Below are 17,830 nucleotides of genomic sequence, written 5' to 3'. Positions count from 1 at the left end.
CACTGTGATTGAAGTGGAGAGGAGGAGCCAGTGTGTTCTGACCAGGAAGTCACAGCTGCAACACATGGCATGGGCACACAAAAATACACCGCACCACAAACCACGACACCAAGTAGAATTAGACTGGAACATGCAGATCTTCACAAACCGTGTCTTTAGAGTGGCCCATTAGGAAGAAATAGGGGGAGCCATGCTTGTCACTTTTCATGCACATGGAGAGACTGGAAGGTACCATTCCTAAGGAAAGGGGAGTAACAACCTATACCAATCATTAGGGTTAAACCAGACGCCTTGAAAGGAAGAGTTACACTATTGTTAGTCAAGAGAAAGACAAGTTTATCAGTGTTAAAGTATTAAGTAGAGAGAAAGACATTGATATGGGTGAAGAAAATATCTACATTATAAGATAGGCATGCCAGACATAAGCAGAGTTATAGTTATAAAGTTCATGTTTTTTGTAATTTTTAGCCCATTTTCTACCCAATTTCGTGGTTACGAAATTGTCTCAGCGCTGCAACTCACCAACGGGCTCGGGAGACGCGAAGGTCGAGGCATGCGTCCTCCGAAACATGACCCACCAAACCGAGCTTCTTAACACCCGCCCGCTTAACACAGAAGTCAGCCTCGCCAATGTGTTGGAGCAAACACAGTTCACCTGCAGGCGCCCGGTCTGCCACAAGGAGTCGCTAGAGCGCGAAGAGCCAAGTAAAGCCCCCCCGGCCAAACCCTAACCCAGACGACGTTGGGCCAAACCCTCCCCTAACCCGGACAACCCTGGGCCAAACCCTCCCCTAACCCAGACGACGCTGGGCCAAACCCTCCCCTAACCCAGACGACGCTGGGCCAAACCCTCCCCTAACCCAGACGACCCTGGGCCAAACCCTCCCCTAACCCAGACGACCCTGGGCCAAACCCTCCCCTAACCCAGACGACGCTGGGCCAAACCCTCCCCTAACCCAGACGACGTTGGGCCAAACCCTCCCCTAACCCAGACGACGTTGGGCCAAATCCTCCCCTAACCTGGACAACCCTGGGCCAAACCCTCCCCTAACCCAGACGACGCTGGGCCAAACCCTCCCCTAACCCGGACAACCCTGGGCCAAACCCTCCCCTAACCCGGACAACCCTGGGCCAAACCCTCCCCTAACCCAGACGACGCTGGGCCAAACCCTCCCCTAACCCGGACGACGCTGGGCCAAACCCTCCCCTAACCTGGACGACGCTGGGCCAAACCCTCCCCTAACCCGGACGACGCTGGGCCAAACCTTCCCCTAACCTGGACGACGCTGGGCCAAACCCTCCCCTAACCTGGACGACGCTGGGCCAGACCCTCCCCTAACCCGGACGACACTGGGCCAATTGTACGATTTCCGCACTGCATCTCAGGATCAATCCCAGGCAGTAGTGATTCCACAACACTGCGATGCAGTGCTTTAGACCACTGCGCCACTCGGGAGGCCCGAGTAAAGAATAATCTATAGACGTAATCATTTTAGAAGTGTGCGTGTGTGACTTTTAAAATGTGATTATAGTGTTACTGGAATCAGATGAGATTAGAAGGTAAGCAGGTGTATTTGAGTGTGTTAAAGCTGGATTAGCCTTGGCCTGGAGAGGGGTAAACAACAGGGTTCGAGGGACAGAATGGAAACCCACCATACTCTGGGACCTGCCCTGTGCCTCTCTTCAGGAGCAGACGCACCCGCCGGCCCCCTGACTTGATGAGCTCGATGGCCCGGGTGTGGGTCATGTCCCTGGTGGTGTCCCCATTGATCTCAATGATCTGGTCCCCTACCTGGAGAGGAGGAGAGACAACACAGTGAGAGAGAGAGAGAGAGAGCAATACTGTAGATAGATAGATGTGTGTCCCCGCTGTTTGTGTGTGTATGTGCATGAAATCCTGTTGCCATGCAGATACTGCACAGACAATAAATAGACAATAGACCACTGTGACAGTAACCTCTAAATCACCAACCCACTGAGCACCTTGTGTTATATAAACATGCGTTACATTGCGTGGCAAGTTCACACCAATTCCCTGATTAGATGAACAAATGATGGAAGAACGCTGGCACACACTGAGGCAACCACCAACGCAATTATTTCTTGGCAGGCCTCGGAGATAAGCACACACACTACGTATTAAAGCACCAAATTAACGAGGCAAATTTGTTGTGGATCACAATTTATTAGGATCAATGTGTATCTATAAATCATAGTGGTGCAGAGGGATCAGAGCGGCCAGTGTAAAGCTCTAATCAGAATTAGCACTCATGAATGTGGTGTCAGTTGTCATTAATTCCTGCAGCCCGTTTTATAATGTCATTTAGATTGAATTATGGCAGACAGACTCTTCCCTGCAGGGGGGCTGAGACTAAAGAGGATACCTGAATACCAATGTCCTGGGCTTTGTTCATTTACGTACCAAACGGAAGAAAATGGACTGAAACAAGGAGGGTGTTCCTGAATCCGTCCAATAAGAAACAGTTGTTTACGATATCCGTTGCAAAACGTATTCCTAATGAATATGACCCAGGACATTAGCAGCTGAAGACCTGGTAGTAACCTATTCATTTCACTAATTCGACTACACCTCCCTTTTAGCACTACAGTGAAAAGGTTGTGACCTCTCTATGACTACAACATCAAGGTCGGAGGCCGATTGTACAAGCATATCCCCTGAAGGATCTCACTAACACACTTCCTTCACTTGGGAATTGGGACCAGTGCCCTCTTGACTGATAGTGTAGGAGACCACGTGCTGCGGCGCCAAATGTATAAACCAATTACTGTAACAAATGTAAAAGTCCTCGGCTAATAGTGGAAGTAATTTGAAAGCTGAGGAGAGAGAATCCGCCCGGCAACAGAGATAGAAGGGGAGTCATTAAGTGTTATTAGGCTGATCTGAGCGGAGCTGGGCAGCCCGTCCTTCTACACCTTCTGACAGTTTGTGAATGGCTGAGGCCGGCCTGAGTCATTCCCCTTTAAATGGATGGGAAGTGACTGGGTGTGGATGGGAGAATTGAACACCAAGCCAACAGCAGTAGTATGACCTCCAGATGAAGCATGGTTTTCCTTGGATTGTCTCTCCTCTAGATGCTATCTCGAGTACAGCCAAGCTTACTAAGGCTGTGTCTGAAACAGCACCCTATTGCCTATATAGTGCACTTTTGACCAGAGCCTGAGCCTTGGTGGTGTAAAAAGTAGTATACTATATAGCCGGCCGGCCGGCCCATCCCAGTTCATTTCAACAGCGGTGTTAGATGATCCTACCTTTCCCCCTCGACCATTCATCTCCCCACGATCAGAGTTCAAACTGGGCCTGTGTGTGGTGGACTGCAGAGTTTGAGTGGGCCTTTAAAACTGTGATTACTGAAGGATAAATCACGATCCCGGCCCGGGCGTTGGAGAGAGAGAACAGGACCGCTAGCTATCCCTCATCCCCAGGCGATGGGTTTGGGCCTGGGCCCGCCGAGCTGCATTTACCTCACCGTGGCGGAGTGAGAGTAGTATCCCTACGGGGCGTTTTACACACATCTCTGACAGGTTCATTACAGATAATGAATGCTATTGGCCCACACTAGGGAGATTGGGCAGAGAGAAAAGTGTGACGGGTAGGAGACGATCAAGATACTTTAGGAGATATAGAAAAACTGCTATGACAGAATTATAATGTACTCTTTGATATCGGAAAAGTAAAGTGAGATTTCTGTATTTTTTACGCCATAAAGTGGTCAGAGTCACCCTGGATGAACATAGCAGGCTACAAGAACATATACAGCTGTTGAGAGAGTGACTCTTTGACAGAGGTGATGGAAGGAAGGTGTGAACTTGGGGAAAAAATAAAAGCTTGGCACGCTCTGCATCTTTTCACAAAAGAGTACTACATTTGAACGTCAATTTAGAAAATAATTGTCTTTTTTTGTTGTCAAACAGATGGTGACCGGCAGATAGTACCCTCTATCCCTGAAGAGAACATTACAAAACGGACAAAAGTTGAAAACTATTCATGGTTAAAAGCAGCCATCCTTTAATTATTCATCTGAATGTTCATAGTACCTAATGTATTATTGACTAGGGAAACGTTTCTGCTGCCAGTAAACCCACTAACCCAGCAGGTGTCAAAACATCCCAAATCCTTCACACACTCAGCCACACTGCATTAGCAGATTCTTTTCTTACAGGGCTTAAAATGGAAATTTGCTGCCAAGATAATCATCAGACAATTAAGACTAGCAAAGAATTATTATTAATATCCCACTAAACCAGCGTTGGGAGAGAAGCTACTGTAAGTATGTTGAGGGGAAGTGTTAGTTCAGCGCAGGATGTGACATCGTCATCAGCCTACCCTCATCCTCCCGTTGCGGATGGCGGGTCCGTCCTCGGCCAGTCGCAGGACAAACAGGTCCATCTTGTACTCCCTCCCTCCACGGATACTGAAGCCAAACCCCTTCACACTCTTCTCCAGCTCCACGGTGAAGAAGTCAAAGTCCTGGAGAAGGAGCAGGACACATTCAGACAACAGGCAGTAAGAACCAGGGAGGAGGGGAAGGAGCAGGACACATTCAGACAACAGGCAGTAAGAACCAGGGAGGAGGTGAAGGAGCAGGACACATTCAGACAACAGGCAGTAAGAACCAGGGAGGAGGGAAAGGAGCAGGACACATTCAGACAACAGGCAGTAAGAACCAGGGAGGAGGGGAAGGAACAGGACACATTCAGACAACAGGCAGTAAGAACCAGGGAGGAGGGGAAGGAGCAGGACACATTCAGACAACAGGCAGTAAGAACCAGGGAGGAGGGGAAGGAGTAGGACACATTCAGACAACAGGCAGTAAGAACCAGGGAGGAGGGGAAGGAGCAGGACACATTCAGACAACAGGCAGTAAGAACCAGGGAGGAGGGGAAGGAGTAGGACACATTCAGACAACAGGCAGTAAGAACCAGGGAGGAGGGGAAGGAGTAGGACACATTCAGACAACAGGCAGTAAGAACCAGGGAGGAGGGGAAGGAACAGGACACATTCAGACAACAGGCAGTAAGAACCAGGGAGGAGGGGAAGGAGCAGGACACATTCAGACAACAGGCAGTAAGAACCAGGGAGGAGGGGAAGGAGCAGGACACATTCAGACAACAGGCAGTAAGAACCAGGGAGGAGGGGAAGGAACAGGACACATTCAGACAACAGGCAGTAAGAACCAGGGAGGAGGGGAAGGAGCAGGACACATTCAGACAACAGGCAGTAAGAACCAGGGACGAGGGGAAGGAGTAGGACACATTCAGACAACAGGCAGTAAGAACCAGGGAGGAGGGGAAGGAGCAGAACACATTCAGACAACAGGCAGTAAGAACCAGGGAGGAGGGGAAGGCCATCAGTCACCATCACAAAAGCTAATGGCCATGTGTATTAATATAGCCTGGTTAAACCAGACTGAATGCTGCGCTCACCATTGTTTAACTCAGTGCAGCGTTCAGTCTGGTTTAACCAGGCTAGAATTACCACATCTTCCTCGTTAACCTCTCTACCTGAACTACTGTTTCTTGCGTGTCAATGCCCATATATTTCAGTTGAATGTATTTATTTTATTCTTTATTTAACTAGGCAAGTCAGTTAAGAACCAATTCTAATTTACAATGACGGCCTACACTGGGCCAATTGTGCACCGCCCTATGGGATTCCCAATCACGGCCGGTTGTGATATAGTCGGGATTCAAAACAGGTTGTCTGTAGTGACGCTTCCAGCCCTGAGATGCAGTGTTTTAGACCGCTGCGCCACCTGGGAGACCCATTTTTGACGGCTTTACATGCTTATAATAAAAGCAAAATGTACATTTTCAGACATCACAGGTCAATAGTGTATTGATGAGTAAAGTATCTAACCTGGTATACTTGTGGCATCTGTGGCTGGATCTGTCTGTAGTCGTGGGGCACAGGCATAGGGAAGTGCCTGGGGTCAGTGGACAGCTGTCTGTAGTCCATCAGAGGAGGGTGTCTGTAGTCCAGGGTGGGTGGCTGGCGGTAGTCTGCTACAGGAGGGTGTCTGTAGTCCAACGGGGGCTGTCTGTAGTCTGTGAATGGAGGCTGTCGGATGTCCGGTTTTACATCCTGCCTCGCTTTCACCTCTGACCTGTAACTATCCAACCAATCAAGTTAAAGGAACATTTCCCACTGGACATAAACTGGTTGAATCAACGTTGTTACAATGTAATTTGTCAAATACATTGGATTTGAAAAACGTAATCAATGTAAACTGCTGTTTTGAGGGTGAAATTTCAACCACATAGATGATGGTGTCATGGTAACCACAATTCAACGTAGACATACCTATGTTGAATTAGTACCTTTAAAACAGTGTCAGCTCTTCAAAACAACAGGCTGGGCAGCACCTCCTACTGGAGAATGTATATATCTACAGCTACCCTTTAGTCTCCCATCCAGGGTTTTAACCAAGCCCAACCCTGCTTAGATATGATCTTTATCAGTGACTATTACCATGATGCTATCTTGAGAATGATTGCTATGAGATCTCACTTAAAAACGAAATAGATTTGCTGTTGCTATCAAAGTCATTCCAAAAGGAAGGTTTCACAGAGAAAATGACATGTGATCATACTTTATCACTCATGTAACGTCAATGAGACTATTTTGGCCTATATAGAATTTGCAAAGTCATCGACAGCCATTGTTTCAATTCAACCCAGAGTTTCAGGGTTTCAGGGCCCAGGGTTTCAAGCACTGGTTGATTTTAAATGAAATGATATTTAGTGATATTGAACTGTGTTTAGTTGTCAACAGAACCAAATATCAATGTTTGAAGGAGATGTCTCTTTTTTTTGTGTGTGTGTGTGTTTTTTTGTGGAATTTGACCCCTTTTCCTCCCCAATTTCGTGGTATCCAATTTTTCTTATTTTTAGTAGCTACTATCTTGTCTCATCGCTACAACTCCTGTACGGGCTCGGGAGAGACGAAGGTTGAAAGTCATGCGTCCTCCGATACACAACCCAACCAAGCCGCACTGTTCCATATGTGCCACTGACTTAGTCTGGCTTTAATTACAGTTTGTCTACAAATTCATGTCTCCATCTCAATGAAATATGTAAATTAACACAACAATCAAAGTTAAAGAATAGGACTAAATCAAATCCAACTTTATTTAAAGTGCATTTAAAGTTTGATTTGAATGAGTCCTATTCTTTAACTTTTATTGTTATGTTGAAAATCATCAAACACAAAAACAATAAACAATGAATAGCATATTAACTTGTTGACAAGTTTAACAAATTATATGTTGGATTCATGTCTCTAACTCAACCAAAAATATAAGTTAAAGAATGGGATTAAGCCAGTGGCTCAGATGGAACTATGCAATCAGTAGATACATCTCAATTAAATGTTGATATGTCAACCAAACAATTGAATATAGCCTAAATGAAGGCTATCGTACAAACATGGCCACATTGAGGTTGAGAAACTCTAAAATCCTTCTTATAAAACATGCATGTTCTAGATAGCATGAATAGGTTGTCACAGGTCTCTGGAGATCTTTACTATTCCTGTAATAATCTGTGCAGCACCTTCAACAGCATCTTGAACAGCACCATGTATTCAACATGTCATCTCAACTGCAATCCCGGTCATTTGGTTCTGCTATTAGATGAAACACAGTGATAACACATTCATAGTGCGTTGTATAAATAAACGAAATATCTGGCATTGTGCTCCCATTAGAACTTTGCTGTGCTTTTAAATGGTTGAAAACACAGTGAGGCATTTCAATGAAAACTAAACCAAAAATCTGACATTGTTTTTCCATTGGAATTTGGTTGTGCTTTTTTCGATGGTTGAATGCACAGTTGAACTAACTTTTGGATGTCTTTTTGAGTGGGTGAATATATAATATGTTGTCATCTCATTGATCAAGTTCTCAACTAAATATGACCTAATTACCAACGTTGAAATGATGTAGTGTGCCCAGTGGGTTATCACTACAAGCATTTCATATGAATGTAATGGGTAATGGTAATGCTCTCTGAACCAATTCATGTCAAATTCTAAGTTATTTAGAAATACCTTGTTTGTTACAATCAAACTACCTTTGAGACAAGACTCTAGTGGTGGTAAGTGAAATCATTTTTTTGAACCACATGAAAGACACTCAGTCTTTTACAGAGTTGGCAATAAATAAGAGTACTCAGAGAGTTTGGGAATTCTCCAGAGCAGGAGGCAAAGGACAATGACAGGGTACACTTTGGGCCCCCTGTAAGAGCTTGATGAAATATTCAGCGTAGGTCTATAAAGAAGCTATTTAGGTTAATAATTCAGGAGTCCGTAAGAGTTAAGTGATGTTATACAACAAACTGGAGACAGGGAGAGAATACCTCGCTCTCACCTGTAATTCCCGTAGGAATAGTGCTTTTACCCCAGAGATTAAAAAAAAAGATACTACTGTGCTGTATAAGATATCTGGGACTTCCACAGCATTGGGACTAGCAGACAGTACAATACTGAGGAAGCCCTAAAGATTACATGAACCCATACATATACATGATCAACTATCTTAAACAATTTCAATAAATAGGAAATGATAGAGCACTCAAATGTTGCATGTCTTAAATCAAATCAAATGATATTGGTCACACACATATTTAGCAGATGTTATTGTGGGTTTAGCGAAATGCTCGTGTAAATTATGGCCATATCCTGGCGGACCAATATTTAGAACTGGGCTGGGTGCTATGGATTGGCGGGTGTGTTTTTAAGCAGTGTGCGTCTGTGTGTGTGACCATCCGGTTACCGTACCTGCTGTCGTGGGTGTAGATCTGGGGTGGGGGGGCTGGGGTCTGTGTGATGGGGCTCTGGTGGGTCAGGGAGCTGGGCTGAGTGACTGCAGGGCTGGGCTGAGTGACTGCAGGGCAGGGCTGGGTGACAGCAGGGCTGGGCTGGCCCACGGTGGGACTGGGCTGGGCCTGAGGACTGTGCTGCTGGGTCACTGCTGGGCTCTGTTTCTGTGAGCTAGGGGCTGACGGGCTCAGCTCTGAAACACAGACAGACAGAAGTGTCAGACACAGTGACAGATAGATACACACCACAGTATAGACTATTCTAAACAGAGCCACATTAACATAATACACGGTGCATCTACTTCAAAGAACTGTCAGTACAATGCTCTAATCTACAGTAGATGCTCGCATTACCAAGAAACACCCATGAAGCATTAGAAGATGGTGACAGAAACCGACTCACTAGACAGTTCTCCCAAACAGACATATCACTTTCTGATCCACGCAAATAGTGCCTTAGCCAGAGATAGAACTACATCCTTTAAAAACGGATGTAAAACGGTCTGTACAGTAAGACAACGTGCTGCATTTAAGATGACAAACAGTTTTAACAACAGTCCCTGAAAGTCCCCCCACATCTACAGTATACAGTTCTCTGCTGACCCCTTGGTCCCCCCATTATCTCCAGTCTAGTGACCGTTGTCGTCCGTCCGTCCCCGTCCCCCGTCTCCCTCACCTTCCTGTGGTATGATCTGGAGGGTGACGCTGAGGCCGGCGTCCTTGATGAGCTTAACGATGTCGGCGTGGGGCATGTTGATGATGGACTGGCTGTTCACCGCCAGGATGCGGTCACCCACCTTCAGTTTGCCACAGCGGTCCGCCGGGCTGCCGTCGATGATACGCCCAATCTTATGGGGCACGCCTGGGATGGGAGGAGAGGTGGAGGACAATACACACAGAGTGAGAGACACACAGATATGGTTAGTTGAGGATGGGTCTGAGTTCAGGCTAATCTTACTGGTTGGATGCCTTCTTTCCATCTCTCCCTCTCTTCTTTCTATCTATGTTGCTCCGCTCTTTTCACATTTCTCCCGCCCCCTCTCAGCTTATGTAAGACAGCTGGCTGTATGCACAGCGAGTGTGGGCAGGGCACTAAAAGGCGCCGCGGCGTACTGGAGCCTAGCTACCTCAGATCTGAGGGACTGATACAGTCAGGAAACCATTTGGAATTGAGACGGGTTAGATGGTTAGAGGAGGAGTACATGGTTCAAAAATAGAGGTGTTACATTTTTTATATAGTTGTGACCTCTTCGCAGACCTCTTCCTCTCAGAAATGTTTGTCAAAATGGATTTTGTTTTCTCTGCTTGGAACGACCGTATCTGCTGGACTAAAATGCATTAAAACTCAAGAGCATAATAATATGCGAAGCCTTCCCTTTTAAGGTGAAATTGCCATAAGGCAGTACATTTGTAATGTAAACAACCCATGGACAAGCAATGTCACACTCACTCACACACTCACACACACACTCACTCACACACTCACACACACACTCACTCACACACTCACACACTCACACACTCACACACTCACTCACACACAGAGCAGCACTCACTGATGGCGGCGGCGGTCTCGGGCCGGTTGAGCGAGCTGATGATGACGAATCCAAACCCTTCACTCTCCTTGCGGTGGATAATGACATCACTCGGTGGCTGCTGCACGCTGGAGGTCGGCTCTCCATCTGTGGTGCTACCTGTACCCATGGCGTCAGTGGGTGGGGCTGCGTTGTTGCCAGGATACGTGACGTTGGTGAAGTCGCTGCGTGGGGAGCTGTGCTGGGTGGACACAGAGCCGGGGCTGCGGCCGTTCTCTGGACACGGCTCTCCTGTGGGGGGGTAACAGAGAGCTGAGTTAACCTGCTCTGCTCTCCACCACACCACACTGCAGCCCAGCAAAGCAGCACAGCACTCATGAATGGACAAAGACAGGCCCTGTCTGGACTGGCTATCAGATCAGAGAAAGGTCATGGTTTCTCTCACACCTCATCAGCTGTATTGTAGCATCCAAAGATCTTTTTAATCCAAAAGAAAACCTCCATTGAAGATATCTGTAGATACAATCGCTAAGAACTAAGACTCCCTCAAAACCAAGATGTCATGTTAGAATTCATTACATCTCCTTCAATGATCAAGGTTGAACTGAAGACAGTGAGACCTCTGGGAGAGAGAGTCTTGACATCTCCAAAAGTGTTAGTTTGAATCAAACGTTCGAGGGATGAAAGGCAAGACCACGGACGACACGGATGAGACAGACAGCTTTTCATGGCTGGAGACGGAATGAGAAGAGGGAGACAGAGGAGGGGAGACGGGATCTCACCAGGGTGGCTGTGCTCTCCTCCCCAGGCACCAAAGGCAGCCGAAGTGTAAGCTGACATAAGGGAATGGGGAGATCTGAGGGAGGAAGGTGTGTGTAGAGGGCTGCTACACTCATCACACAGCAGGCTCTTGCAGCTCTACAATTCAAGGTACAATACAACAGCCGGACTCCACATAAGGCCAGAGAAAGGAAGACTATCAGGCCTTCTTGGAGTAGGATGAATTTGACCCTAGAGGATGATCTAAGGTCAGAGTTCCGTTTTCCTCCCTAATGATTAGGATTAGTTTTCAGTAAACTGATCCTAGATCTGTCCCCTCCCATATTCTCACCTGGGCCCTGTAGCCTCCTCCTGATGGTGAGGTTGACCTGTCCATTGCGGGCGGCGCCATGCATCAGGTCGATGACGTAGCGGTGGGGCTTCCCTGCCACCGGGATCCCGTCCACGAAGATGAGCTCATCGCCTGGCCGCAGGCGCCCATCTCTGTCCGCAGGGCTCTTCTCTATGATGGCCCCAATCAGGATCTGTTTATGGGAACCAGACCAATCAGAACGCATGGAGAGCTAGGTTGTAGGGGTTAAAAAGTTGGTTGACCGATCAGAGGGCTGGATTCAGAAAAGGACTACATTGAAGCGATATGTAGCCATGGTCAAGTGGACAAGAAACATGCAGTGAGTAACTGTATGTGAAATGACATGTATAAGTGGTTGTTATGTCAGTGGTGCTTATGAATAGATACATGGCTCCATGTTTGCGCTGAGTGTTACTCTACCGACAATTAACCAGTAACCATCCACAGCAGCATCACCAGTCTCTCAGTCAGTCAGTTCAGGGTTAGATATGCATGTAGTGGATTAGAGAGGATAAAATGACAGGGTTCCACGCCCATCTCATACGAGCCTTCTCACGGGTGTCCGGACTCACAGGCTGACCCGCCTCGTCTCCCCCAAGGATGCGGAAGCCGAAGCCGGACTTCTGCCTCCTCAGGTGGACCTCCACCTCCTGGTACTCTGCCCCTGGGGTCAAGGAACAGACAACACCTGTGACACGTGTTGACCTTGGAGTGCCCTCAGTCTAATGTCTAATTTATGTGGAGCCAGAGCATTGTTGATCACATATTGTGGAAGTTAACACATGAAATTAAAGGCACTGTTATTTCTGTGTTTTATATAATATTGTACAACACCTGATGGAACTAACACTGTTAAAGTGTGATTTAAAAAAACCAGTGTTATTTCCTGGTAGTTGCTTGTTGTAAAGAATCGACACAGGACCCTAATCAGCAGGTTTGCATGGGCGGGAGTTTCGGCTTTCCATGGTGGCATTAATGCGGTAAATTGGTTAATAGACCAATAACAAAGAGAGTTCCAAACTTCTCTGCCAATAACAGCAAGTTATCAGTTTTCCCCTTTCCACTCAAACCAGACAGTTCTTGCTTAAGTCTTGCTTGAGATCGTTTTTTGGGCTAAAAAGCCAATTTTGCTAATTTTAATGGAAATCTATTACAGCAAGGCACTTATTTGTTACCCAGAAATGATTTGATATTGATATAAAACGGCTGTATTGGGCCTTTAATGCATTGCAAATTAAATTAAAGGTTTCATTAAAAAATGCATTAAAAAAAGACCATTTAGAATAATCCCTATTCCTCCCTGTGGATAGTCTTCTTCAGGGCCAACGTACATACCTGAGTGGTCCACAGAGAAGATGGTCCGTGGCAGGCCTGGCTCTGTGTGGGGGAGGGAGATTGAGGGAGCACCCATAAACAATAATACAACACACATACTGTCTTACAACTGTCTCACTCAGAGCAGGCTACTAAAAAGACTGAGACTAGAGCAAGTCAGAAAAAGACTTGCCTCAGCACATTGTCTGCACAGAGTTCCTACATCATCCATTACACTGTGCAAAAGAAGTGCTTAGGGATTGTAATACAGCTATCTTTTTATTTACAGTATGTGTTACGGGAGCAGAAACTCATCTGCAATCAGGCCTTTACTGGAAAGCAGAATGATTTGTGGCATAGTGATATTCATTACCCTGAAAACCCTTTCCTATGAAATGAAGTAGAGCGGGTCAAAGTGACTGTGATGAGAAATGGGCTCTATTTACAGCAGGTTTAATCACGGAGACCAGTGTCCGCTGGGATACCAGAGGAATTAATTGAGGAAACAAAGATGGCGGATGACACATAAGGAGACTGACTGACAAGTCTTACCACGGAACCCATATACAGTGTTTTAAGTTTATATTAAATAATATTGCTGGAAAAAATACTCATAAATGTTGGCAGAAGATAAGGTCAGAATGACCTTGCTGGCCAGAGGATGATTTTGGTATATTCCAGACTGTGTTACAGTTTACATAAAGAACACAATTCATAAATCTCCATCCAACTCCAGCTCTCTCACATGCAATGGGGTCTCTTGGTTCCCTACTAGAATAAAGGCATCTAATTACAGATGTAGGATCTTAATTTGATCACTCTTTTGTTGCTGATAATTATTCCTACACAGCAGGAAATATAAACTTGTAGTGTATTCAAGCTTAAAAAGGCTTCTAAAGTTTGTAATATATATTGTTTTATCAACCCCTACATTCTTTTCCATGAATTATAACCTATTTCCTGTTGCTGCATGATTATCTTCCAGCTGTAGAAAACCTTATCAACATTCAGTGGAAGCTACACTGACTTGTCTATGGTTGTGGGGTATGGGTGCATTTTCTTCTCTAACAGCCTGCATTGGTCTCCCGGATATATTGAGAACAGTCCTAGTTAGATAAGGTTACTGAAAAATACCAATGTTCATGACCTAGAACTCCCACACCACTGAGGGAAACAAGTAAAGTGTTCCTAAAAGTTGCCTTGTGCCTCAACCCTGTTAACCTGACTGACCAACAGTCTGCAAGTGTAGCCTAGCAGCGAACAGCACTGAACACGGGACTAAAGGAGAGTAAAGGAGAGTAAAGGAGAGACTAAATCGACAGTACACTGTGGCTAAATATTTGACCATGGTTCCTGATCAAAACCTTAGAAAAACCTTGACAAAGTACAGGCCCAGTGAGCACAGCCTTGCCATTGAGACGGGTAGACACAGGAAAACCTGGCTCCCTGTAGAGGAAAGGCTGTGCAACCACTGCACAACAGCAGAACCTGAGACAGAGCTGCATTTCCTGACAAAATGTCCAAAATCTAAAACAATTAGAGTATCATTTCCCCAAATTTGAAACCCTTATTCAAGGTTTCAAAGACCTCTCTGATGAGAGTAGGCTACCCGTCCTGTTGGGGGAGGGCACAGAGAGCTGTGGGTTGGCAGCGCACTACATTGCTGCCTGCCATAAGATGAGGGACAGTGTCTGACAGACCAATGAACCTGCACATGTCCTCTACTGTATGCTTATTGTTATTGTTCAATGCATGGTTATTTTGACCCTTGGTTATTGTTGTCCCATTGACAATTTTGATTCTCATTTTTATTTTATGTTGTAAATATCCAAAATAAGCTTTGGCAATATTTACATGGTTACATCACGCCAATAAAGCGAAGCGAATTGAGAGAGAGAAAGAGAAAGAGAGAAAGGAGAGAGAGAGAAAGGAAAGCTACAGAGAAAGATTGCCTGAGACGCTGAAAGGCTTTGACATGGAGTTCTTCCGACAGCCCTGTCCTCTTTAATAAAGGTTGTGTTGCGTAAGCGCGCACACAGCTCGCCTCTCTCCTCACAGTGTGCATCTACTGTAGCCTACGATTGACTCAGGCCCACAGAGATTCTACCATAGAGAGGAGCAGAGCAATATCATGTCTACCGGCTCGAGCCTCGCATGTCAATCATGAAGCCTCTATGGTACATCAAGCTGCACGGACTTAACAGAAACTAGCACTGTCACTAGCACTGGTCAAAAGGATGAGTGCACTTTATGTTCAGAATCCTACAGTAGATATGACTACTGATGTCAAAAACCAATGGTATACTGTCGTACAAATCTTTCTACAGGGCATATCTTGGCAACCCAGTTAAAAGCTTGGTTGTACACTCAATGAACTGAAAGGAAATCCCTATGCTTGTACCTCTGACAGGATCTTTAATGGCTAAAATATAATTGTTGGCTCCTAAAGTATACAGCGGTCTAAGAAGACAGGTTATTGGCTGAGATGTTCCTGAACAAAAAAGCTAATTTGACTATACACTCTGGCAGAACATCGACTGGAGGCAGAGATCCGCGAGATATTCAGAGATGCCCCTAACGAAGGAGTCTAGACCAAATACACATGTATCAACATCAAGTCATCTGTCAGCACTAAGATACAAGTAGAAACTCTTAAACCGCTGTCATAATATTTACAGAAATACATCTACAGACACAACAACATAATACATCTCATTCTGCAGAACCAAGACTATGTCCCTATAGGTAGAGAACCCAGACAACCCAGACCATGTCTCTATAGGAACAGAACCCAGACAACCCAGACCATGTCCCTATAGGAACAGAACCCAGACAACCCAGACTATGTCCCTATAGGAACAGAACCCAGACAATGTCCCTATCGGAACAGAACCCAGACAACCCAGACTATGTCCCTATCGGAACAGGACCCAGACAACCCAGACCATGTCCCTATAGGAACAGGACCCAGACAACCCAGACCATGTCCCTATAGGAACAGGACCCAGACAACCCAGACCATGTCCCTATAGGAACAGAACCCAGACAACCCAGACCATGTCCCTATAGGAACAGGACCCAGACTATGTCCCTATCGGAACAGGACCCAGACAACCCAGACCATGTCCCTATAGGAACAGAACCCAGACAACCCAGACCATGTCCCTATAGGAACAGGACCCAGACTATGTCCCTATCGGAACAGGACCCAGACAACCCAGACCATGTCCCTATAGGAACAGAACCCAGACAACCCAGACTATGTCCCTATAGGAACAGGACCCAGACAACCCAGACCATGTCCCTATAGGAACAGAACCCAGACAACCCAGACTATGTCCCTATAGGAACAGAACCCAGACAACCCAGACCATGTCCCTATAGGAACAGAACCCAGACAACCCAGACTATGTCCCTATAGGAACAGAACCCAGACAACCGAGACCATGTCCCTATAGGAACAGAACCCAGACAGCCCAGACCATGTCCCTATAGGAACAGAACCCAGACTATGTCCCTATAGGAACAGGACCCAGATAACCCAGACTATGTCCCTATAGGAACAGAACCCAGACAACCCAGACTATGTCCCTATAGGAACAGAACCCAGAATATGTCTCTATAGGAACAGAACCCTGACTATGTCCCTATAGGAACAGAACCCAGACAACCCAGACTATGTCCCTATAGGAACAGGATCCAGATAACCCAGACTATGTCCCTATAGGAACAGAACCCAGACTATGTCCCTATAGGAACAGAACCCAGACAACTCAGACTATGTCCCTATAGGAACAGAACAGGTGGAGCTGAGGCCATTGTTATATTGCACTATGGAGCCCTGACTCTGTTCACGAGGGCTACAATGATTCATTCAGGAGATGAGGTGTGTGTGTGTGTGTGTATGTATGTGTATGAGTGTGTTTTTGTGCATCTTCATAGGTCCACCTGTTCAAAAGAACATTAACCCCTGGAACCCCAGACAGATATTATGGGGCTGTTGTTGTTGTACTAGTGTGTTTCCAGTACTTACGCCTACTATTCTCATAGATAGCCCTGGACTTCTCATAGAGGTCATAGGGGTCGGGCCTGCTCAGATCAAAGCCCTCGGGGAGGGCAGAGTCTGGGACTGAGGCCCTGTGGAGGTGGCGGGTCAGGAAGGGGGCGTTGTGGGGGACAACGGGGGCAGACAGACTGGTCTGGGGGCTGCCCTGACCCCCTCCCTGGCCTTGGGCCGCGTCCCACTGCTCCAACACCTGTAAACACATCAGACATCAGGGCATTGGTTCAGTCTCCACCACCCCTACCATGGTTCTCACCCGGTCCTTACGCACTGACATCCCTAAGGGATGCAAGGGGTCGCTGTCCTGGTACTCTAACAACTTCCTCTTAGACGAACCAAATGAGGTGAGAGCAGGTAGCAAAGCTATTCATAGTATACAGGTGGGGACAGAGGCCTTCATGGACGTCATCAACTTCATTGACCTGTGTCATTCACTACAGCAGTCTAATATTAGTGGGAGTAGTAATGCAGCAAAGCAACATGAGAACCAGCCGGCGGCGACTAATTAAAAGCAACAACAAAGATGAAGAGAGGGGAGGTGAAGAAACGTTTTAAAGGAAATAAAAGATGCCAAGGCTTATTAAAGCAGGTCTGGAAAAGCAGTGTGTAAATTATGCAGAGGGAGAGAGAGCACAGGCACACCAGTTCAGGGCTGCTGGGAGGAAGAGGGAGGCAGGCGGAGAGCATATTAAACATGTCAGTGTGCCACTGTCGTCGTCGGAAGATGGCAAATGGCCAAAGTGGGCACACAGAGGGTACTGGCCCAGTGTAGAGTGGCTACGGCCCAAGACATTCTATGATAGAGACTGTAGTGGATGCTAGAGGGGCATGGTGATAGGAGGAGTGCAAACACACAGCATTCACCCCCCTCAGAGAATCTCTTTGATGAACCTGTGTGTGTGTGTGTTCTGAAACTATAATGGAATGTAGATGTGGTGGATAATGTGT

General features: G+C 46.4%; 1 protein-coding gene across 1 annotated transcript in view; it reads right to left on the bottom strand.

Moving 5' to 3' along the window:
- The window catches only part of LOC109882687 (membrane-associated guanylate kinase, WW and PDZ domain-containing protein 2-like), a 296,510-nt gene that overhangs the window by 6,568 nt on the left and 272,112 nt on the right, over positions 1 to 17,830 (bottom strand). Inside the window, exons 12-21 of the mRNA XM_031798160.1 lie at positions 16,853 to 17,075; positions 12,841 to 12,882; positions 12,054 to 12,169; positions 11,485 to 11,677; positions 10,395 to 10,664; positions 9,515 to 9,700; positions 8,798 to 9,032; positions 5,879 to 6,131; positions 4,346 to 4,489; positions 1,654 to 1,792 (exon numbers count right to left, since the gene is read on the bottom strand). Coding sequence (XP_031654020.1) covers positions 1,654 to 1,792; positions 4,346 to 4,489; positions 5,879 to 6,131; positions 8,798 to 9,032; positions 9,515 to 9,700; positions 10,395 to 10,664; positions 11,485 to 11,677; positions 12,054 to 12,169; positions 12,841 to 12,882; positions 16,853 to 17,075 — 1,801 coding nt within the window. The remainder of the gene's footprint in view (positions 1 to 1,653; positions 1,793 to 4,345; positions 4,490 to 5,878; positions 6,132 to 8,797; positions 9,033 to 9,514; positions 9,701 to 10,394; positions 10,665 to 11,484; positions 11,678 to 12,053; positions 12,170 to 12,840; positions 12,883 to 16,852; positions 17,076 to 17,830) is intronic.

The sequence above is a fragment of the Oncorhynchus kisutch genome, linkage group LG19, assembly GCF_002021735.2.
Source record: "Oncorhynchus kisutch isolate 150728-3 linkage group LG19, Okis_V2, whole genome shotgun sequence".
NCBI lineage: Eukaryota > Metazoa > Chordata > Actinopteri > Salmoniformes > Salmonidae > Oncorhynchus > Oncorhynchus kisutch.
The sequence above is the reverse complement of the archived record's forward strand: the minus strand, read 5'-3'. Positions and strand labels throughout refer to the sequence as shown.